We start from the raw sequence: 23722 nt of genomic DNA on the forward strand, positions 1-23722 counted from the left end.
CCTTTAATCAAATTACATCCTTTAGAGGATATTGAGATTAATTATATGTTCTAGGGCATGTCAAATCAGTGCCTACAATCACCAGAACTGTTTTGGAAAGCTGGAAGGCTAATGCAGTGAATGTGTTGTAAGTGTTCCTTAGGACTCTTGGGAATGTGATTTATTTCAGTTTTTTTCAAGACCTGTGAGTACAGTTGGAGGCAGTAAACTGTCTCTGGAATACTGCAAGGGTAGAATACACTTTACAAGTTGTGTTCTCCCTGTGGTGCCTCTGCCTTCGCAGTTCTTGGGGCTTCCCACTTTTGCAGAGATGTGAAGGGGTTGAGATGAACAATCAGAGATCAGATCTGAGGCTTTTGAGGGTTGGCAGATCTTGTAAATGGATAAGCTTGGTGACATTGACCTGAACTGGATGACTCAGAGGCTGAGTCCATTCATGGGACACAATGTCCATTGTGAACATTGTGAGGAGTGAGGATGCAGCTGTGGATCAGCTGAGATGTGGTTACCTCATGCCTCAAAGATCTTGGATATGTTTGGAGATGAAACTAAGATAACACATGAAGAAAGTCCTCCTAAGAAGTAAACCACAGGAAAAAAACCAACCCTGTGGAGTGTAAAGAAGGTCAAACTCTGGGTCTGTTTATTGCCAGGAAAATGGCCACAAGAATGTTGGCTAATAGGTGCTTGCTGTGCTTGTTCTCACAAGTACCCAACCTCTTGGATTGTCCCCTGCCCTTTTAGATGTAGCCATGCCCTTTCAACCTGCCTGTGCTGGAGGGACACTGCCATGATTTGTGTTCCCTAAAAATGAAGAGATGCTGAGCAAGGGTCAAATGCTGGCAGAGCTTTTGAGTCCCTGAAAAGCAGATCCTCAGCAGGGTCTGTGTCAGCCTGGTGTTTGTGCCGTGGTTTCTTACATCCTCTTTGCTCCTTGACACAAAGATGGGGTTATTGCTCTCAGAATAGAAGGCAATGAAAACTTCCTTCACACAGAAACACAGAATGGTTTGGGTTGGAAGGGGACCTTTAAGATCAGCTGCTCCAACCTTCCTGCCATGGACAGGGACACATTCCATGAGCCCAGTCTGCTCAAAGTCTCATCCAACCTGACTATAATTTACCAGAGAGGCCTTTCACATCCTCTTGCCTGATAAGGCTCCATTCCTTGGAGCAATGCCTAGGCTTCTTAAGGAAAGCAGTAAGCCCTCAATAGCCTCTCCCACTGCAAGGGAGATCTTCAGGGTCTTCTCTCAGATTATTTACACGAGTCTATACCAGTTGATATTTTCATGATTTTTTTTTTAAACTGCACCTTGAAATGCAGAGTTATCCCCTTCCCACCACAGCTGGGCCAGCCAGCAGTGCAGGGTGTGGCTTAAGGAATGTGCACATCATACAAAACCGAGTCCTCCTGGTTTGTCTGCAATGAATTGACATTGCAAAGGAACAAAAGTCATTCAAACCAAAATTGCCCATTTGCTTTTTGTGTTTGGAGAAATACACCATATGTAGTCCCAACAGAGGCATCTTGCATCACAAGCTGAATTTTGCCTTTGCACCTCAAGAGCTGGGAAGTCACGCGGGCGCGGGGAGTAACGTTAAAAAAGGCAGAACCTGCCAGAAGGAATTCACAGTAAAGGGCGAGAGCTTTCTTCCTCGTGACTAAAACACCTGTCACAGCTGCCAAGACTCTGCTAATTACACAATAACTTTATTATATCCCACTTGGAAGAACAAACAATACTTGAAGCTCCAAAAATGAGCAGCCTTTAGACTAGATTAATGCAGGCAGAATGGCTGCATGGAGCCGGTGTTCGCCTCGTCCTCCCAGTAGCTCTGGAGAGTAAAATGGCTTGAAGAGTCCCTTCTTTGTTGCCAGTGCTACATAATAAAGTAATTGTGCAATTAGAAGCACATTACTGATGGGAGATGAGCATTTTTTATGCAGTGTAGGTAAAAGGCTGGCTGCTCTGAATAAGTTGAAAGCCTAACTGCAGCATCTCTGCTCCTTTTTACTTGAGATTCTGGTAGTCCCTGGTAACATCCAGAGAGGAGAAAAGGAGTGTCACTTGTTGAGTGTGGATTTTCTTCTCACGTTAAAATATTAAAAAGGTCTCATGCAAGATTTCATTGTGGTACCTACCTTGTCCAGCAGCAATGCAGCAAGAATAGCTGAAAAGTGTATTAGAGGGTCTAATACCAAAATAAAACATAAGGGACAGAAGCCTTCCATTGCTCCTACCTTGCATGCCTGACTACTTTGCTTCATTTTCTTGCCTGCCTGATGGTGCTGTGAATTTTGGGGGTCAGGAAGGTTAGGGGAAAATGCTGCCATTTGTGGTGGTGGGAATGATCCTGAGCTGGGCAGGATCTGTTCCAGTACATTGTGGGTCCCTGTAGGCATCAGCCTGACTGAAGGGCTTGGTGAGTTTGCTCAGGTGAAGCTGCAGGAGGGCAAAAAGATGGGTAACACACTGGGCAACAGACATATCACAAATATGGATTTCAGGTGAACTAACTCTTCGGGGGTGATGTTTCTTCAATCTAAGCCTGGTTATGATTTCTGCCAAGCCTGTGATGCCAGAGTACACAGGCACCACAGCAACTGCTCTCTCATGACAGCCCTAGGAGAGGACTTTTTGCATGACTCACCTCTGATGTGGTGTCACCTGTAGTTGTCTAACCCTTTGGGATTTTTAGCCTGGTACCTCAAAGCCAGAAAGGAAAACTTGAGATGTTTTCCCTATGCTGTGAGCTTCCCAGAGAAACTAAGCCTGGGGATGGGACAACTAGCAGGAACGCTGTCACAGATATCTTTTATGAAAAATCCTTTCCTTAGGATTTTTCCTCCTTAGAAGCTGAGAGGCCTCAGGAACAAAATGTAAACATTGATTATCTGCTGCTGGGGAATGCAACAGGTTTTGATTGGCCCATGTTGGTTGTTTCTAATTAATGGCCAATCACAGTCAGATGGCTCGGACTCTCTGTCTGAGCCACAAACCTTTGTTATCATTCCTTCTTATTCTTTTCTTAGCTAGCCTTCTGAGGAAATCCTTTCTTCTATTCTTTTAGTATAGTTTTAATGCAACATATATGATAAAATAATAAAGCAAGCCTTCTGGAACATGGAGTCATATCCTCGTCTCTCCCCTCATCCTCGGACCCCTGTGAACACGGTCACAGAACGCTAGGACGTGGGCTAGCGTGGTGATCCATCAATGAGCATGTGATAAACAGGCCTCCCTGTCCTCTGCTGTCCCTGACGGGTGTGTGTGCTGCTTGCAGGTCCCGTGGCAGTGATCAGCGGCGAGGAGGACTCAGCCAGCCCTCTCCACCACATCAACCACGGCATCACGACGCCCTCGTCGCTGGACGCCGGCCCCGACACGGTGGTGATCGGCATGACGCGCATCCCCGTCATCGAGAACCCCCAGTACTTCCGACAAGGTCACAACTGCCACAAGCCAGACACGTGTGAGTGCCCCCAGCAGGGCTCAGGGGAGGGCTGGGGGGCTGGGGGAAGGAGGGCGGGAGGGAGAGGTTAAGAGGATGAGGAAGAAGAGAAGGAGGTTTTTGAGGAGAGTGGGTCTTGGTATGGTCCAGAAACCAAAGTGAATCTCAGGTCTCAGAAATCACAACATACATGTAGATGCTTCCAGAAAAGAATTTCCACTCTCACCTTCACCTCCCTTCACCCTCCCTCTGCCACCCACCCGTCACCTTCCCCACCCCTGCCTGAAAGTGCCATTCCAAGCCGGGCTCTTCCTCATCAGCTCCGAGCATGAGGTCCCAGGTGTGAACAAGAGCCCCCTGGGAGCGTGGGGATGGATGTGACCCCTGCTTGGCTGGGGAAAGGACCTGCCTCCCCTTCCTCCTCCAGCAGTTTCCCAGTCATGGGGCTGCCTCTTTGGCTCCCCAAAGGGCCAGGGGGAAGCTCAGGATACATGGGCATAGGTGTGGCAGACGCCTGGAGCTATCTTTGTCTCCAGGAATTTTAGATGGTGGATGTCTTGATTTTATGGGCTTCTGTAAAGCTTCTGCATCTTTCCTGTATAAAATTGGTCCGTGAACGGGGCTCATTAGACTAGCAGGAGGTGATCAAGTGTCCCTCTCCACACTGTGTTTCTAAATTCTGAGCATAAAAGAAAAGTGCTGTGTAAAAGGATGCTTTTCTGGGAGTCCTGCACCACTTCCCACGCGAGTGGTGGGATGCAGCCTTCCCCAGCATGCGGCTCACAGGCGGTAGCTGAGCTCTCCCAGGCCTCTTTCCAGCTCTGACATGCAAGCTGAGCAGTGCAGGAGGTTTGGGTAACATTCCTCTCTTGTATTTCGCATCCTTTTGGTGTGTCTTGGTTCCAGGTAGAACTGCAAAAATAAAGATCCTGCAAAACAAAAGGTGAAAAGCCCTCAGCTTGGGCTATCTCTGTGGCCCAGCCAGAGGCAGGGAGTGCTGTGCTGATGTCACCTCTGCTCTTCCTTTGCTCACAGGGGCAGGAGACAGACCTCAGCCCCTGCAAACAGGGAGAAGGCCCATCTCCCAGCCTGCATGAAGCCATGTGGCACTGAGTGCTCAGCAGGAGCACGCTGCTCCTGCCTCCATCTGGGGAAGGGGAGCTGCAACTGCTGCTCCCACTGAGGTACCCCTTGGGCAGCCCCCACTGTGCACCCTCATGGGTCCTGCTGGCTTGTGCCCAAGCCCTTAGCACTGTCCTTCACTCGCCAGAGCGATGGGATGTACCCAAAGAACGTGCCTGGCTTTCCCTTGATTTTCATTTCAATGTGCTAAATTTGGTCTGTTTGTAGAGAGGGGAGGAGGAGGGCGGTGATTAGGCAGGAGTGGAGAAGCTGAATGTAGCGTGGTTTTTCTGTGCTGTTAATTATATATTTTACATTTCTTATAGCACCTCATCTCAAAATGATTTACAAACTCTGATGGCTTGGGAGGAAGGGCTCCCCCGCTTTACTTTTTCTTCCTTTCCCTGCTGTGCTGTCTCAAATCTCTTTAATCTGCACGCCGACCATTGCAAGACGTGGGTGCTTTTGAGGCTGTAGCAGAGCTTAAACCTCAGAGGATTAAGTTTTGCTCTGAGCCTTTGTCCTGTGGGACTTGTCAGAGCTGGGTGGGCTGCAGGGGAAGTCACTCACAGCAGGATTTGACCTCAGAGCTTCATGGGGCTGTTTGAGCAGGATCTGAAGGGTTCACAGAGATGCTTGGGGTGGCATCTGGAGGCGCTTCTCCTGTGAAGGGTGCCACAGGAGGGAATGCTCCAGGTTTTCCAGGACTGCAAGGCAGTGGGGCTGAAACCAAACCCCACAACACTGGTACTCCTTTGGGGGATGATAAGAGGCAAACTACAGTTGGGTGCTTTCATGTTGAAAACACTAATTTTTTTAGATTTGTCATTCGTGGGGCAAAACCCAATCCACGACTCCTCAGGCAGAGTTGAATTTGGTGTGTGTTTTTTATTTTAGTCCCCAGGCCTTAACTTGGTCAAAAACTTCTGACTTCACTGGTGGCTTTGCTTGAGGCTGGAAAATTTCATAATTCACCTATTAAATTAACCATGCTTTGGGGAGCTTTTGCTGTAAGGGGTTTGTTTGATCTGATGTGCTCTACTCAACATAAGCCTGGTCTGCAGAATATTTGTTGCTCCTGTTCTCCCCGTGGTTGTCATGCTGGAGGGTTTTTCCATCTCCCTGTGCAGATCTTGGACACAAACATTTCTCCCTTTGCTGTCACTTCTAAAGAGAGCTCCTCTGGGCTGGGGAGTGCTTCTATGCCCAGCTGAGCCTGTACAGATGCAAACTCCTCACTCCACCACCTCCTCCAGAGCTGCTGCCCAGCTGTGAGCAAAGGTGCTCCGTGACACCCAGCATCTCTCCTTTGCACCGAGCTGTTGCTAGAGCAACACCTTCAGCAAGCATTTTCCCTCTCCAACACGAAGCTTTTCTCCTTCCTTCCTCCTGCAAGCATCCCAGTGCTCTTGGATGCTGCCTGGGTGGAGGACATGCTGATACCCACTGCCGTGCTGCAGCGAGGGGAGCAAACTCTGTGTGCTTAATGCAGTATTAATAGTACATTGATGTGATATAGATTTCTGTCACCCTCCATACCAGCAAGCATCACTTATCACGCAGGGATGAGGGATGTTTATTCCCAGCCACTTAGCTCTGCATAATGGAATTGCAGCTGAAATATGGAGAGCAGCTCCCTGCCCGTGGAGATGGAGGCCTCTCGCTCCCTCTGTGCAGTGCTGGCCCATGGGATCTTCTTCTCAATGTGTCCCCAAGGAGACAGAGACCTGTTCTTCTCTGGGAATGTGCTGTCCTCCTGTTTATGGGATGAAGGACACTGGAACCAGCCCTCACTTCTGCCTTTCTGGGATTTTTGCAGTTGTCTCATCCTCTTTCTGTTACTGCCTGACTTAGTGCAGAGGGGGAACAAGCTTGACTCAGAATTCTCTTTCCCTTCCTGGATGAGGGCTTCTCAAAGAGGCACAGAAGACACCAGCATCACTGTGTTTTCTCATGTTGAAGCATTTAGTTGATGAGAAGATGCTCCCTCATCTCTGTGCTGTAACTCTGGGCCGTGCTGGGTTTGCATTCTGTCCTTGCTTCAGCTGTCCTTGGCCCTACCTGGAGGGTTAAGAAAAGAGCTTGGCAATGTGGATAGTCCAACATTGTGGATTTTAGAAGGATAAGCTAAAAAGATCTTTTTCTCCTGATCTTGTGCACATGGAAGGGAAACCAAGTTCATATCTGCTTGGCAAAGAGCAACAGGTTGTGATGAGTTTGCACCTCTATATCTGGAAATAAATACATCAGAGGACAACAATGGGACTTGTGGCAAGCACAGTGGGCAAATTGATGATGATGAGAGTTTAGGACTACATAACATCAGCTAATGGTCAGAGATTTTGGTAATGCAAAACATGATCCAGTCTACCCCCATTTCTGTCCAGAATGTTGCTGTTTGTCCTTCTGGGCAGGCCCGTCAGTAACAGCAGTTCCTTATGTTATCCCTCTCTCTAGAAGTTCAGGATTTGAATTCCCAAAATTCAAGTTTTGCAATTATGAGTAGCTGGAGATTTCTGTGGTGAAATATTGGTAATGTTTCAGAAGAAACATTTTGGAAGGTCGTTTTACTTTAATAATAGTAATTAGGTAGTAATTAATTCTAAGCACAATGCATCAGATGCAGATTAGTTCTTGGATCTGATCTCTTGAGCTTTACTCAAATGCCACAGCACAGTTTTGGAGTTGTTCAGTTCCCTTGTATTTCTCATCTAACAAAACATGTCTTCTGGAGAATTACACAAATTGGAGACAAAAATCCAAACCCTGATGGAGAAAATTGATCTGGGGGGCAGATCCCCACCTGCATCCCAGCAGTGGATGCTCAGTTGCAACAAGTAATGTGAAGCTGAACTTTTGGGGCAAATTCTTTGATTTTGGGGGAGGATTTTGCGAGCCAGGACTGGAGCTGGCTGTGTTTTCCTGGACTGGCTCAGTCTGGGGACTGGGATGCATTCTCCACACGGGTGGAGCAGCCGTCCTTTCCTAGAGTCCTAATGAGGGTTTTTTTCAACCTCATTTATTACAGGCTGCCCTGACATAATTACATATTCAAAGTTGGTAATTACACGTATTCATGCTAATTAAGTAATTAGATATAATTACACTAACTGTAAATACGTGGTAATCGGCTAAAAAGAAGTACTTCAGAAAAAAACAAGGCAAATCACACAATAAAAGCGCCATCAGCACTCTTTCACTCAGTACCCTGTCTTTATCTTTTATTTCAGTGCAGCTTAGAAGGAACATCATGGTCATTTCAAAAATCATATTTCTTAAACAAATAGATTTTCTTAACTCTGCTTTCAATAGATCTCAAAAACTAAAATGAAAAGGATATTTACCCTTAGAACTGTTAATTATTTTTGTTTGCCTAGCGTGTTTTGTTCATCCTGGGCATGGGAAGATAAAAAGTATGCAGCATTTCTATTTTCGGTCAGTTCATGGTCCCATTTTTGCCAAAAACAGCAGCAACATAAAACTGAAGTCATAAGTGCTTGTAGTTTTATTTGCCTAAAAAAGAAAACTGAAACAGTTGGTAGTGAAAAAGAAACTTTTCCTTTTTTTTTTTTTCCCCAGAGATAAGAAAATTTGTCAAATATTCTTTTTATGTAATATAAATGTGGAGCACAGGGTGAAGTGACAGCAGCACTCTGCTTCCCCTTGCCCTGCCTGGGGCCAGGCTCCACAGGTTTCAGTCCCTCACACAGAGCTCTGCTGTTTCTCCAAACTATTCTTTTCCTCTTGTCTCCTCTAAAATGAAGTCCCAGGCTCTTCTGCAGAAGGACCCAGCTCCCATTACTCTTCTGAAGTAGGCACTTGTGGGTGAAGACTCTTCTGAGCTGGAGCTCTCATGGTCTCATAGTCTTGTCCTCCTCACTCAGCTCATGTGAGGTGTTTTAAGGGTTGTAACGAGGACCTGTGAGTAGCTGTTTACTCATTTATGTGTGTTTTGCTGCTCTGTGCTGTGTCTCCTCACTGTTTGTAGCAAAACCTGAGCTTGTGGTTGGGGGCTGTGGAACACCCCTGACCTCAGAGCTCAGCTGCCAACAGGTGAAGGCATTGGGGGTCTGCAATAACCTTCTGCCTCCAAATTTCCCTCCCTTCTGGTTTGCTGTTGGCTCTCATGGAAACTGCTCTGAGCTCCACGGTTTGATGTGAACATCCTGCAAAAGATTTGGGTGTTGAAGAAGCCTTGTGGGCTCTGGCTGGCTGTTCCCAGAGCAGGTATTGTAGGTATGTGAAGGAATGTGTGAGCAACCAAAATTACTGCTTCTGTCCCCCACCAGAGAAGAACTGAACTTCCCTTGTGCCCAGAATCACCTTCGTGCCCAGGCTGCAACATCTGACCAACAGGAGACACACCATGGACAGTGGGACTTAGGCCAACCTTCCCAGCTCTCAGCTTTCCTACCTGGAGCTATTTTCTGCTTTGCATCATTTCTTCTATCCCTGAAAGAGCAAGTGGAAGAAATACCCACATTTTCCAGAAGTCAAACCTACTTTTGCACAAGTGGAGTGCCCATCCCACCTATTGCACCTGCACTTTGAGTTGCAGTCTCACCCTTCAGACCTTCCTGTTGTGATGGTGCTGCAGAAATGAGTTTTTTTCAGGATATCTTGGAAAGGCTGGCAAGTTCCACTGCCTATACCTTACCCCTCAGCCAGCTCTGGAGATGTTGTCTGTGTGGTTGTACCATGAGGAAGAAAAGCAGCGTGGCTCTGCCTGGTCCCTGCCTGCTTTAGGAGGAGCTGAAGTGCAGCCCTGCTTGCTCCAGATGGGATGGGCACCTGACTTGGTTTGAGCACAAGATGATCACCTCCTGCTGCTGTTTGGATTTTAGATCCATTCTGTGTTGCTTTAATCTGTGCTTACTGGAGATAATAGTACCAACACCCAGGATCAAAGGGGACAAGCAGGCTCCAGCCCCGAAATGGGGAAGTGACACTGGCAGCACAGCTGAGTGATGATACATTGGTTCTTGGTGGTGGAGATCCATGACGAAGAGAAACCCTAAAATCAAGAAGAATGTGGCTTTGGGCTGCTGCTGGTGACGTGCCTATGGAGAGACTGCTGGATACAGACATCAAGGAGCTGACAGGGAAGTATTGTCTGGTACAAAACTCTGCTTTCTCCTCTGCCTAAAAGCATCCCCACTGGACTGTTTAATTCCTGGGGCCAGGAAGCAGGGCTGGCTCACCTGGGGCAATTTCAGGAAGGGAGCTCGTGATGTGTGAACTGTCAAGAACTTAACAAGCCAGATGAGAGGAGGTCCTGACCTGTTTTCCTACTGGATTTGGAGTGGCTCTAGTGCAGCAGGCTGCTCTTTTTTCCTGGCAGCCTACTCCCTGCATCAGTTGGGTTGGACCAGAGTGCCCAAGAATGCAGCATCTCATGGAGGATGTGCATGTACACCCTGACATTCCACCTGCTATCCAGCCCCCTGCTCATCTCATACAGAGAGATGAGCTCCCACTCCTCTTGCAGCATTCCCTGGCGTCCACACACACCCCACAGTGTCCCTGCCCACTCACCCATGGTCTGGCACGAGTCCAGACTCATCGTGGCAGGGTCAGAGGAGTGGGACACAATAGGGATAAACCCAGGTTTGCACTCCCTCTGTTACCAGCTGTGTGTCTGGGTCTTGGTGCTTCTCCCTATCCATTTGTGCTTGTGGTGTGCTTAAACCTGAAGGAGGTGTCTGTGCCAGAGAGAGCAAGGCTCTGTTCACCAGCCAGCACTCCTCAGGGCTTTGGTTTCATCCCTGCAAGACAAGAGGTAGCAGCACAGTTCTCCACCTTGGGCTATTGCAGACTCAGGCAGCCCAGGTGTCAAGTGTCCTCCTAATGGATCATGGATTGTGTGAATTTTGCTGTGGGTCGCTGTAAAAATAGCCAATGTGTGCATGTGTGCATGGGCTGAGTGGTGGTATTGATTAATTTTGGCCCTCATTTAAACATTTGTCTTGTTTTTGAATGAGTTCCTTGTGGCTTATAATGACTGGCAGCTGGGGTACTTCTGCTTTCCTGGGATAAAGAGGATGTTCCTGGCTAGGGGGTGCCCTTGAAGGAACCAGGACTTCCCAGTTTGCAAGGACATTGTGTTGAAATTTTTTAGTCTCCTCTGGCTCTTTGTCAGGATTAAAATCTCTCAGAAGTGTACGGGGCCTCACTGTAATCAGGCAGGAAGTGTCTCTAGTTTGGAGATTGGAGGCTCTCATTGTTTGATCATTGTCTGGTTGAATTGTGATTCCTAATTTAAAATAGCTGCTATTGTTCAGGAGTTGGAGCAGTTTTGCATGACCACACACACAGCAGGAACATTAATAGTGGTGCTGCCCTGTGGGACAAGTACAACCCAGAATGTAGCAGAGAACCTGCACATCAGTAGAGGTTAAAAAACCTCAAACTTGTGCTTAGTGCTGCTTTTGGATTAAACAGCCCAAAACATCCCATTCTGTCCTGAAACCTGGGGAAAGATTAATGTAAAAAAATATCCTGCCTCAAGATTTTCTTGTTTGGAAGGAGGCTTTTGGTTCCCAGCCTTGTGTGGTGGCTGGCTCTGAGGACATGGGATGGGCAGACAGAGATGTCTCCCAGCAGCACAGGGCAGGTGGAGCAGAGCACAATTGCTTCAGATAACAAAAATGCAGAAATTGTCATTTTTGATTGCTGGACACTTCCAGCCCACCTCAGCATCCTGCAGTCTGTCTTCCTCTTGTTGGGGTGAAGGAAGGTGCTCATGGAAGCTCCTCTTCTGCTTGTGGGCTCCCAAAGCCCTGAGCTGAAGCAGCTGTTTCTCACCATGGCTGAGAGTAAAGCACTGGCCTTGTTGAACAAGATGTGATTTGCTGAAGTGAACATACCCAGTAAACCCATTTCCATGTGCAGCTGATGTAAGGTTTGTATGCAAGCATCTCTCAAGGTGAAAAGTACATTGGAGTCACAGCATTGCTCTCACTGCCTGGGCTTGTCTCCCATTGAGGCAGAGTTTATTGCATAATCAATTTTTAGATTCCTGCACACTCATTCCTAAACACACTGCAAGTTACCTAGTGCTGAGCTTGGCTTGAATCTGTTCAAGCCCTCTCTCCCTGCCCCTCCCTGAATACATCTATTTAAGAGATGGGAACAATCTGGGACTCAGTGAAAGCATGAACATCATTTCTGTGTGTACCACACCAAGGACCAGGCTGTCCTGCTCTCTGCAGCCAAGCCTGGTCAACATGGGATGCAGCACTCAAATTAAGTGATGATTTACAGTTTCATGTAGACTCAGCTTTTTCTGATGCTCGTTCCAAGTTCCTTTGCTGATGCTGCAGCAGCACCTGAAGTTTTTGTCACCGCTGTGGGTCTGTAAAAATGTCAGGCCTACTAACCTATTTTTCCTCACTGAATGAGAGCACTGAGTCTGAAGTCTACTATGCTACTTATTTTTATATATAAATCTCATATATATGTTTGATCTATTTTAAATGCACTGGTTTATAATGTATGGACACCTCTTCTTATCTTACTTGTACTTTTAACAGGTTTTACATCATCCTTCCCTGTCCAACCACCATACTCCTTTTTTCCCTTTGTGAGATTAAAGGGAATTTTTTTTTTCTCCTACTATACAAACATCTCTTAAATTCAGGACAAGCAGTTTCTCTCGCTCCCATAAGCATGACAGGAGACAGCTAAGTCTCCTAAGTATATATGGGAAATTGCAATTAGGAGAAAACACTGGAACAAAATTTCTTTAGTCCTTGTCTCCCTTCTCCCAGCCCTTCTCACCCCTCCACCTCCCTCTTGCAGGATTAAGCCAAGCTAATCCTCAGATGAGCAAGATCTTGGGAATGCAAAGAGCCAAGGGAGGAGAAAGAAAAATCCTTCATACTCAACACTAATAAGGAAATTATAGGCATCCTACATTATGAATTGGATGAATTTTTAATGGTTAGAAATGCAGCTGATTTATAATGCATCCATCCAGGGCTGCAGGGCCTGTCGCCAGCTAATAAATAAATGACAGGCTCTTTGTATTAAAAGTATCAGTCATTTTGTGTCTCTGTGCTGTAATTGATGAGGAGCACTGAGCAAGGGAGGTGGTGGCCAGCAGGTGTATGCAAGAGCAAGGACCTTGTGTTTCAAGCTATACCTGAGGGCTTGGCAAATCAGAAAGTTACAGCCCAATCTTCCAAGTCTTCTCTCAGATGGGCCATGGCTCCAGCTCTATCCCACTGCTCACATTCCAGAACCAGGGAAATAAAGGTCTTAGCGTGGGCTGCATGGTTTTGAAAGGTCATTTTAAGCCCAGCTCAAGGCCCTGTTGAACATGTCTTGTGCTTTAGAGCAAGTTAGTTACCCTGGACAGCAGAAATGGCTCCATCTGAGGTGGCTGCCCAAAGATTCCTTCCTCCATGTGGAATGAGGTGGGAGGCTTTGGGTCTGCCCCGTGTCAGACTCCTGGTGAGGGTGGGGGAGATTGTGCCCTCTGTTCTTTTGACAATCCTGGCTATTGGCACAGTCAGGGTGAGACGAGCTCAGAGTCAGGGATCAGCATGAGTTCATACAAACCCAACACAAATGTTCGCACTGAGGCTGTGTTAAAAATAAATTCTGGGCAAATCCCAGAGACGGGGTGGGGTGGGAGTGTTCTGCTCCTGTGCCAGATCCCAGCAGAGCCCAAATGTCAGGGGAACATTACTGAGAGCACAGCAGGCAGCTGAATATCTGAGGCATGGGGTAGATTTTATCCTCTTAATGAGGAGAACTAACCTGGCATGTTGTATCTACAATGTTTCCTGGAAAGAGGCATTTCTCCTTCCAGCCCACCAAGGGGCTGCTGAGCATCTTCATCTCCATTTTATGGATGAGGAGAGGCAGCTGGAAAGACATCAATTTGCTCAAGGTCACGCCAGGTTGCTGACAGCTAGCAGCCTGGCCCATGTTCAGCCCACTGGACCATGTTGCATGTTTATGAGTCCCCACCTGAAGTCCTCTCACAGCCAGTGTTTTGGAGTCAGGGGTTTAGATGGATAAACACATCCTTGGAGCTGTCAGCTGCATATTATGATCCCAGAAAATGGCAATTCTGAACCTTTCCTGCTCTTTTCCAGATAGCTTAGATCAAATTCTCCCTTTTCCACCTTCATGGGGGCCATGCTACAGTCTCAATATGTTCTGCTTTGGTCTCTTGACTACTTCTGAAGAGACCTCTCCTTGCAGGTCTCATTCCACCTGGGCATTGCCTCCTCCAGTCATTGGAGTGTGTTAAAACCCAAGTGCTGGGCTCAGAGGAAGAGCAGTGATTTTTCAACTTGGCTCTGGTCCCTGGCTGCAGGAGTTAGGCAGGGAGGCTGGGATGTGAGCCTGGCTGCCCAAGGAAAGCATTGCTGTCTAAGATGCAGACTTTAATCTTGACCTGGAGGAAGAAAACGCTTATTGCCTTTTTTATTACATTTCCCCATAGCAGTGTAAATACCATATCCATGATAGATATAGATCTTATGAATAATATAGAGATTTGAACTAAGTAATTGCTGTGCTTTTTTAATACAAGAGATCCTCAGTGTCGAGTGGTATTAATGATCTGTCTTGACATGGGCTCTGCAGAGGGCGATTGCAAACCCCAGTTCCGTGAGAATTTGAGAAATTGGGGGAGAAATCCTAATGTGCTGTTCATCCCCTCTGTTCCCTGTGGGACACTTCAGAGCAAGTATCCTGTCTGCTGATTTTTTCTCAGCTTTCCCTAGACCCTCTAAGGACAGGAAGGCTAAGTGGGTTTTTGGGAAAACAAATCCCTTTTGTAGGCAGGCTGGGCTGGGCTGTCAGAGGAGGGAACTTTTGGAGGAAATGTAATACAAAGATCCTAGCAGCTCCCTGTGGTCACTAACAGTTCTCCAGACATTTCTAGAAGAGCAAAATGATTAGTTACAGTGAAATAGCTAAATTCAGGCGGAGGTAGTGATATTTTATGTGTCTGCTGATCTGAGCCTCTGTCTCTTCTCTGTAGCTTTAATATGAAGCTCTCCTTTCCACTTGCTCTTTGAAACCCTTGTGCAGCCTTGCTGCTGTGTGCTATTAAACAGGTGGCTATGTTACTATGAGAAATTCTCTATAAAGTCCACTCTTTAATGCTTCAGGATCTTTGGGGATGAATTTAAGATATTAAGAACTACGGAGATTTAACACCGTTTTTCAATGACATTGTGGGGGAAAGGATAAGGGGATAGCAATGACAGGATGTGGTGTGAGTCACTTTGTGCCTTGCATCACTGGTGGCAGAGAGCTGGTAGCCTCACTGGCTGGTCCTTCTTGCTCCCTGCTGTAGAGGTGTTGGTGTTACAGCTGCAGAGCTCCAAGGCCTCTTTAAATAAATGGAGCTGTCTGAGAAGGCCATGAATGCCTTTTCAATTTATTTTTTTCCCCCCCAAACATAGCACCTCAAGTCTGAGTCAGGTTGTTAACATTTTTCATTCCTCTCTTTCTAGCCACATCCTGCTTTAAGGTTATTTCTCATCCTTCTTCCACCATCACCCTTTTAACAGGAATAAGGGCAGGTGAGACCAGTGGACATTTTAGCCCATATTCTCACTTTGTCAGTTCAGTAGGAGCAGTCTTGCTAACCTCTGTGGGCTCTGTGGAGCAGGGACCATGGGCTCAGGTGTTTCTTTGATACAGGAATGGGAGCTCATTAACACTCTGTGCCCCGCAGATAACTTTTATTGATCATCAGCTGCTTAATCAAAAACTCTATCACAGTTTGTTTCGATTATTTTTTCCATCCCTTCATCTCTGGAGAATTGTTTTAGCCAAAGTTAACATACTCATTATGCAGTTGGGAAACCACTGCTACAGACTGCTATGTAAATCAGTTTAGCAAATCAGGAGTTTAGGAAGGTTTGTGTCTTCCTTCCCACATCTAGCAGGGTGCATGTTGCCTGATGGGTGAAACAGTCATGGAGGGAGTTTGGCTGAACTGGGTTTTGACCAGCCTAGGGTGGCAGAACTCACGTCCCAGCTTGCACAGAGCCCAGGCTCCAGATCTACATGCCCACAGTCCTGGTACAGTGAGGAACAGCCCTGCTGCTGTACCTGGTCCTGTATCTAAACAGATCTGAGCACCCCTGAAATCAGCACCCTGGGGTGTGCTGTTCTTGGGCCACAGCTGGAAAGTCTGTGAACAGTGGCTTTACTCTCCTGAAAACTGTCAGAGCTCTGGGGAAGGGGCTGGGAGGAAGTTGTACAGCAAGTGGCAAAAATATTTCCCAACTTCTGCCATGTCTTTAATGACCAGCCCTGAGAAGTGTCTGGCCAGTTTGAGTGGGAACACAAAAAAGACTTGAGAAGGAAGCCCCAAGAGAGGAGTGCTGCTTGTTGTGCCACTCCAAACTTATTTCTTACTCTAGTTTTGATGGATGTCCTGATATTCATTTTCCTTTTGTATTTTAATGTTTACTGCATAAAATCATTCTCCTTGATCCTATACCTTGTCAGGGCTACACACTCCATGCTGGCTATGGTGTTGCAATGTCCTAATTTGATTGCAGAGGGTCGTGTCCTGTATAATGTTGTCTCATTTTCTCAGTAGTCGATGCAAACTCAATTTTATTTTCTTTGAAAAGAAGGGAAGAGTAGGCAGGAGCCCAGAATCCACAGCTGAGCCTATACCTGCAGCACTTACCTTGTTGCTTGGCTGCGATGGCCCGTGCAGTTCAGCTTGGATGGGACCTACAGGCTTGCTTTATTTATTTATTTTCCTGGTGGTGCTGAAGGAGAGAAAGGATGGAAGCTACAGCAGAGAAGGGCCCTCATTTGTAGGTGCTGGCACCGCTGATTAGCCTCAAGGAGTCATTAACCCAACAGGCTGGACAATCTCGTGATGGAGCTTATCTCAGGAGGAGGGAGGGTTAGCTGTGTCTCCCTGTGGGCCCTGGGTGAGTGCTCAGCTTTCTCCTCTTGCCTCCAATTAGATGCTGGGTCCCTTGTACCACTGCGTTTCACCTGCCTCGGAGACCCTTCACCTGCCTTCCGCCTCTGCAATTTACCATGGCTCAGAGGGGAGAAGGAGGGTCTGGTCTCAATTTGTGTGGCTCATTTGCATGTGAAATGAGCACGTCCCTTCGGCAGAGCTGCCAGCAGCCTCCTGGCCCCGCTGCTCTCGTTCGGCACGGCTCTGACAGCTCCAAGGCTGTGGCTCGGTGAGCGGTGGCAGGGCTTGCTCATAAACTGGAAGTGTCACTGTGTTTTTGCAGAGCTCGTCCAGAAAATGGTGTTTTTCAGCAGCTCATAAAGGAGGTGTCAGCCTGGGATTCAGTCTGTGGAAAAAGAACCTGTTTTTGCAAGCTGCAGAGAGCACAAGCTCTCAGCTCTGGCTCCAGGGCCATCCCTGCTGGCTGGGATTGCTGCTGGGGCAAATTACTCAGCTGATGGTTTCATTGCTAATTTCCTCATGGGTCCTGGACTCTCTGACTCTGTATTCATCTCAGGGTATTCCTCATTCTCAGCCCTGTCTTTTCTTGTCCTGTTGGGCTTTCAGTGGGGTTTTGATTGAAAATGGATCTGCTGTGGTGAGAGAGGAGGAGTCAGAGAGGAGCAGGCAGGCAAAATGCACATAGAGGTTGGAAGAATAAATCCAGTCTCCAGATGTGCCACCAAACAGGCTCTCTTGTCTTGATCCAAGGATTTAGTGGGAAGAGGCCAGGCAGTGGAGTGGCAGTGGTCTCTGTGGCTGGACAAGGACCAAGGGAATAGAATTGTAATTCTTGATGACAGGAAGAGAGGGAGGAGGCTAGACATTGGTCACTCATGTGATTTTCCTTGGAAGAATACCAGGTTCCATGAAGGAAGCACAAATCTAGGGCTGATTTTTTTCTCTATTTCAAAATATTTAATCAGAGAATCAAATATGAAGTCTGTTTAAGAGGAGGCTGGCACACGGCAGCTGGCTGAGTGTTGCAATCAATGTATCCGCTGTGGAATGTTTCCTGCACAAGTATTACATCCTCTCTCATTTACTTGATGATCTTTAGGGTGAATCAATCAAAAGATGCTGCACACAAATAGTTCAGCCTGTCATCCTGTGGGTGTCCATTACAGAGATATTTGCTCCATGTTAATGGACCTGTTGATTAACAAAAAACCCTAACTTTTTTAAATGGAAAGCTGTTACTTGATGGCAATTGTTGGCTTTGGTTTTTCTGCCTCCCCACCTCCTCCCCAGCACAGCTCTCATTCTGCGCCAATGCAGGTGACTGCAACAAAACCCAGGTCTGCACTGCTGGGGAGGAGAGACTCACATCTCACCCAAGCAGTTACCTGAGGAAAACCTTCTCTTGGAGGTTGGGAAGGGCAGAGAGAGACTTCTCTGTACTCAGTGGGTGATTTCACCACTCTGTTTTGTTCTGCTAATTGTGTTTCTGCACCCATCTACCTTGGCATGTGATGTCCTGTTTGACTTCTGGTATATCTGAAGAAGATATTCCCCTGAAATCCCCACCAGACCAAGGCTGCTCAGCAGCTCCTTGAGGCGTCTGATTGGGTTTTTCAATGAATGAAAATGGGTTTTTTAGCTGAATGCATGGGAATTTTTATTTGGGTCTGTAAAGCATCTAGTCTGCTGAAGCATTAGTGTTCATTTTGTTCCTCTACAACATGGACACTTGTCAAGGCTCTACATTTCTGGGTGAAAATGTGCCCATGCTGCAGTGTTAGCTGTTGCTTTTCTGATGCTAGCATGGCAAGAACCCCAGTTGGAATTTTAACCATTAGAAGATCAGGATGGTGCCTCCTGCATAGATGTCCTTACCTTTGAAAGCCAATTCTGAGCAGCCCTGTGATGCTTGAAGCTATGCAAACAGGGGAGCAGCATACCCAATGCTGCCATATCTCTGGTGTGGCACTGGGAGCACATCCCAGGCCAGAGCAGGGTGCTGAGCACTGGGAGCACAGCTCCCTGCGGTGGCAGCACACAGCAGGGCTGAGCAGCCCAAAAGGACCAGCCTGGTGGCTGTGGGCTATGTTCAGCCTCATGCTGGTAGCTGCCAGCAGCTGTTCTGCTTTCTTGGGATCTTTCCTGCTCAGCTGGTGGCTGTGAGAGCATTTGGTCCTCTCCCAGGCTGCCGGTGCAAAGCAGCCACTGTTCGGTTTGGCGGGCCAAGCATCGCTTCAGGCTCCACTGCAGAGGGGACCAACCCCCCACCCCCGTGTCACTTGTTTATCTCCGTCATTTACTGCTGCAAAACAGCTCACCCAGAGCCGTCCTTCCCACAGCTGGTGGGAGTCAAAGTGCTGAGGCTGTTAGTGGATTAGGGCAGCAGAGTGAAAACCATTTGGCGTTTCTATCCTGATTCTTCTGGGTGCCTTTAATTAGCATGATTGCTCAGCACAGATTTTGCCATGTTCTTTAGCTCCCCTGGTTAGGATAATTATTCCCCCAGCTCCTTTTGTTCCAATTCCTGATCGCTTACAAAGTCTCCTGTTAAAAGCCATTAAATCCGTAATGTGAGAGTAAATGTTCAGCAGCGTTGTGCTCTCAGCCCCACACGCGTGAGCTCCAGCTCTGGGCCCCTCTCCTGCACTCCTCTGCTCCGTGCCACGTGCTCCGAGCTGTGGCATCCATCCCTCTCTGCTTCCCTCTCACGCTTCCCCCCGGCCAGCCCACGTGTGCCGCACGCAGCAGGGGCTGTGCACGCTCTCCCTGCGTTCTGGTGGTGCTTTTGGCATCACGCAGCTTGGGGTCCTCTGTACGGGCACACTCGCGCACGCTCAGACATATGCACACTCAGGCGCACTCACGCACACTCGGGCACACTCACGCACACTCAGACACACTCGGGCACACTCAGGCACACTCATGCACACTTGCACACACTCGGGCACACTCACACACTCAGGCACACTCATGCACACTTGCACACACTCGGGCACACTCACACACTCAGGCACACTCATGCGCACTCACGCTCACTCGGGCACACTCATGCACACTCTGACACACTTGCACACACTCGGATACACTCGCGCACGCTCCAACACACTTAGTCACACTTATGCACACTCAGACACACCTGGGCACACTCGCACGCACTCATGCACACCCAGGCACACTCACGCACACTCAGACACACTTGGGCACTCTTGCACACACAGGTTGGTTTTGGGAGTGAGGTTGCATTCTGGGCTGTGATCTCCTACATTTAGTTGCTCGTGCGAATGTGGAGGTGCTGTTAGAAGCGTATGTTCTTGTGTGTTTTAGTCATGGTGTGGGGAGTTCTTGCTTCAAGGAGCAGCTAAAATAGAGGCGGAGATGTCCTAGCTGTGGTGGAAAGTAGGATTTTTGTTGAGAGATGATGCAGAAGAGGAAAGACTTATTTTCCTTATTTTTTAAGTAAAGCTATTTTCCTCTTTCTCAAGCATAAAAGCCTCTAGTGGAGGGAAAATCGGTTTTGGATAGCTGTGTTCCCAGGAGTTTCCATGTTGCAGTGCCTCCCCATGTGGAGGCCTGTGAGCTCAGCCCCTTCACTGCCCCATCTCTGCTGATGTTTGATCAGCACATGCCAATGGCTCAAGTGGGGCAGACACACAAAGGCTTGCACAGAGTGACGTGGTGTGAAATAAAGTTGGGCTCAAGTGCTTTAAATGCCTTGTGCATTTAGGTGAGTTGATGTGAGAGGAAGAAGGGAGAGAGGGAGACTTATTTGCAGACCCAGAATGAAACTGGGGCAGAGAAGGGTCTGGCAGATGTGTAGTTTGTTAAGCTTGGAGCTGATTGCTTGAGCAAAAATTCACAGCTAGACCACTAGCTGGGAAAAGCTTGTCAGAAAGGATTCATGATCCTTCCTCCCTCCTTTGAATGATGACCCCTAATCAACAGCAGACACACATTTTGGGCTTAGATCTTGAATTGCTGCCCTGCTGTGCCATGCCAGACCTTCCCCACTCTGCAAAGCTCACCCTCTGCTCTGGGGTGGAGTGAGGGTTTCCTTGCACAGCAGCAGCCCCCCACAGGGCTCCTCACTCACCTCATCGTGTTTTAATGTGTGAAAGGAGCTTTCCAGGCATTTCATACATTCTCTTGCAAAAACCTACCATGTTTCACGTGTGTTTGGTGGGAGCAGAGCCCCTGCCGCAGAACGAAGGCAGCCACAAATACCTGACACTCGTTTGGTTGGCACTATCCAAATAGTCCCACAGGAGCTCCGTAGTATCAGCATAAACCCATGTTTTTCTGTCTTCCCCTGGGAGAGCACAGCCTTCCCTGTGCCCTGGGGTGTGTGTTTTAGAGCTTGTGAAATACTGAAAGATACCAAGACATGGTCTCAAAACAAAATCTGGAGCTGGGAGCTCTCCCTCGGGAAGTGTAATAACACCCTTTGACATATTTTGGTGCAGAAGACAACTTATTTTGAGAACCATCTACTGGGGCAATTATCAAGAGCTGAAGACCTGCGGTGGCAGCTTTGTTTCCAAAGAAATCAGCAGAGTGGGAGCACTGGAGAGACACAGATGAAGAACAATAATTCTGGACAACACAGCATCCAAACAGCCAAAAAAAAATCAACAAAATCTTGTTCATCGAAACTCCCCGCTGCTCTCGCTGTGTTTTAGCCCTCAGCTCTTCCTGTTCCCATTTACAGCTTCTCTGTAGTGCTCGGTGCCTCCTTGCCTGCTGAGTTCTCCTGCTCTCCTCAGTTTCCATCCTCGGTTTGTAAACTCCACAAAATCGTGTTTTCCCACAGGATGTTCTTCCTGACACTTCAGACTCTCGGGCTTGTACAGCTCCTGGGCTTCCTGGAGGGCAGCTCTGGCCTTTCTGGATGACATAAGGTGTTGCTGGAGCAGATGGCAGAGTAAAGAGACTTCAACAAGCGAGGATTTATTCTGGGCCTTGATCGGCTCCTCCCATCCTCTGAAGAGCAGGAGAGCATCCCTGGCATTGCCTGGGCTGGGGAGGTCCCAGCTGCAGGCTGCAGAATTGTGTGCAATCCTGCCCACCATCTGTGTCTCTTCTTGATGCCTGCTGTGATATCCCAGCCCTCTGGCTTTACCAGGCACTTCTGTCCCTTCTAGAGCCCAGAGCTCCTGCAGAGGATGGAGCTTTGGAGCTGAGGCTGTTCCCTGTTGGATGTTCAGGACTGTCACTGGTTCCTTTGGAGACCTTGGAGAAAACGTGGTCCTGCTTTGTGACACCGTTTTGCCGCCTGTGTATTAAATATAACAGCTCCTTCCTCCCCAGGGAGTGAGTGAGGCATAACAAATTAATGTTTATGAAGCACTTCCCAGCTAAAAGGAACTTTTGAAACAGAGCTGTTGCTGTTCTAACTCAGGGGCTTCCTTTACTGGTTGGCTCTTTGATGTGGTGATCTGTGGTACTGGTGGATCAGCTGTACCATAATTGGAATTAATCAGCAATTAAGGAACACGAGCCCAAACCAGATTCTTTCCCAGTGGATATTCATTTCTGGGCACATTAGTCAGTGGTTTCAATAACTCTGTAAAATGCTTAGGGTAACTATTGCTATCTGAAGCAGCTGGGGAACAGAGGCAGTGTCACAAGGACACAGATACCTGTCAGGCAAAGTAGAAATAAGAAGGTGTTGTAGCACTGTGCACTGTGCTTAAATTGGCAGCACTCTGAGGGCTGACTTGAAAAAAAAATTAAAAATTGACATAAGAATATATTTGAAAACCAAAGTGATGAAAATGATGTATTACTTGCTGGGACAGGATCTTTCGTGCCAGGTCCCTTGGGCTTTGTGGAGTGCAGAGGCAGCGAGAGTGAACGGTGGTGAGAAGTGGGGACCTGTGGAGGCAGGGAGACAGGTTTTTCCCTCCCATCAGTGAGAATAGTAGAGGAGAAGGCTCCTGGATGTGCCAGTGTGAGCACAAGGGGAGGCAGAGGCAGGGGAACAGCTGGACAATGCCCACAATGCCAGCTACCTCCAACTTTGCAAACACTTTCCTGCGGCGTGTTCTCATGGCTGACCTGTAACCCCTGAGAGTTTTGCCACGTGTCTTTGCATGGCCGTGGGTATTTCAGGGCACAAAGGAGCCATTCTCCTTGCTCAGGGACCTCCTCTGTGACCCCCTGCCCCTTAAATGAGGCAGAGACCAAGCTCTGCGTGCCGTGGGTGAGACTGCTGGGTGCCCAGCCTTCCCCCCTTCCCTGGTCCTCTTACAAGTCATTTCACATACTCTGGCTTCAATCTAACAAAAACAAAACCGATGAGGCCCAACTGATCTGGCTGCTTTCCATCATGCAGTGAGCCTCTGAGTGGCTTTAAATATCTGTACCTCAGTGCAGGCTGGAGAAAAAGCACTGGCTGTGCCTCTGGACAAGAGGGCTTTGGCTTGAATCACAGGCCATCTCAGACCTGAAAATAGCCTTTTTTTTTTTCTTTCTGTCACCCTTAGTCTTAAATAGATTTTTTTTTCCTTGTCATTTTTTATTTTATACCCTGTTAAGTGCTTTCCTACTTTGGGGCTTTTCCTAAGGGGGGACTGGTGGGGAATCTTGGAGCTCTGCCTCCTGAGCTATGAGGCTACATCATTTAGTATCTTGGAACTACTCCATCCATGAAAGAGTTCCAGAGAAAACAAGCTTGTGATCCTGGCTAATATGGACATGGCCTACGTTAGTGGTGGCAACGGTGGAAACGCAGCGGATACTGGAATTCCTCCCACCAAAGGTTTAGTGAATCTTACAAAGTCCTCAAGAGTTCACCCCGTGGAAAGCTGTGAATGCTGCCCCTTCCTCAAGGAAAAGCTGTTTGGCCATTGAGTGCCTGCAGAATTCTCCGACCCCTTGCTCTGCTCTAGCCAAACATTAGAGAAATTGATGTGGAAATGGGATCTCCTGGATCTGTTTGCTTCTGCTTTTCTCTTGCTCTGAGCCCATCTCCTCCTTTCCCTGCCCTCCAAAACACTCGCAGTGCTGAGATCTTCTGTATGTGATTTTGGGTTGTGGAAAAGCACAAGAAGATGGCACAAGCTGTAGCTAGAGCTCCATCTAGCACATTCCCAAGAGGCTTCCTGTGACGTCAGATCTCTTTGATTAAAGTGGGAGACTCTTATGCCTGAGGTTTTACCATGGAAAATGAAAACAGATGCAAGGTGAGCTGCCATGGAGGGGAATAAGGACCCTGTTTACACGAAA

The 23722-nt window shown here is 47.8% G+C and overlaps 1 protein-coding gene across 3 annotated transcripts in view; it reads left to right on the forward strand.

Moving 5' to 3' along the window:
- NTRK3 (neurotrophic receptor tyrosine kinase 3) overlaps positions 1-23722 on the forward strand; it is a 203648-nt gene that overhangs the window by 108340 nt on the left and 71586 nt on the right. For all 3 annotated transcript variants that reach the window (XM_058811211.1, XM_058811209.1, XM_058811210.1), the window contains exon 12: positions 3289-3477. In XM_058811211.1, the coding sequence (XP_058667194.1) occupies positions 3289-3477 (189 nt within the window). The remainder of the gene's footprint in view (positions 1-3288; positions 3478-23722) is intronic.

Source organism: Ammospiza caudacuta, chromosome 10, assembly GCF_027887145.1.
Source record: "Ammospiza caudacuta isolate bAmmCau1 chromosome 10, bAmmCau1.pri, whole genome shotgun sequence".
In the NCBI taxonomy this organism is placed as follows: domain Eukaryota; kingdom Metazoa; phylum Chordata; class Aves; order Passeriformes; family Passerellidae; genus Ammospiza; species Ammospiza caudacuta.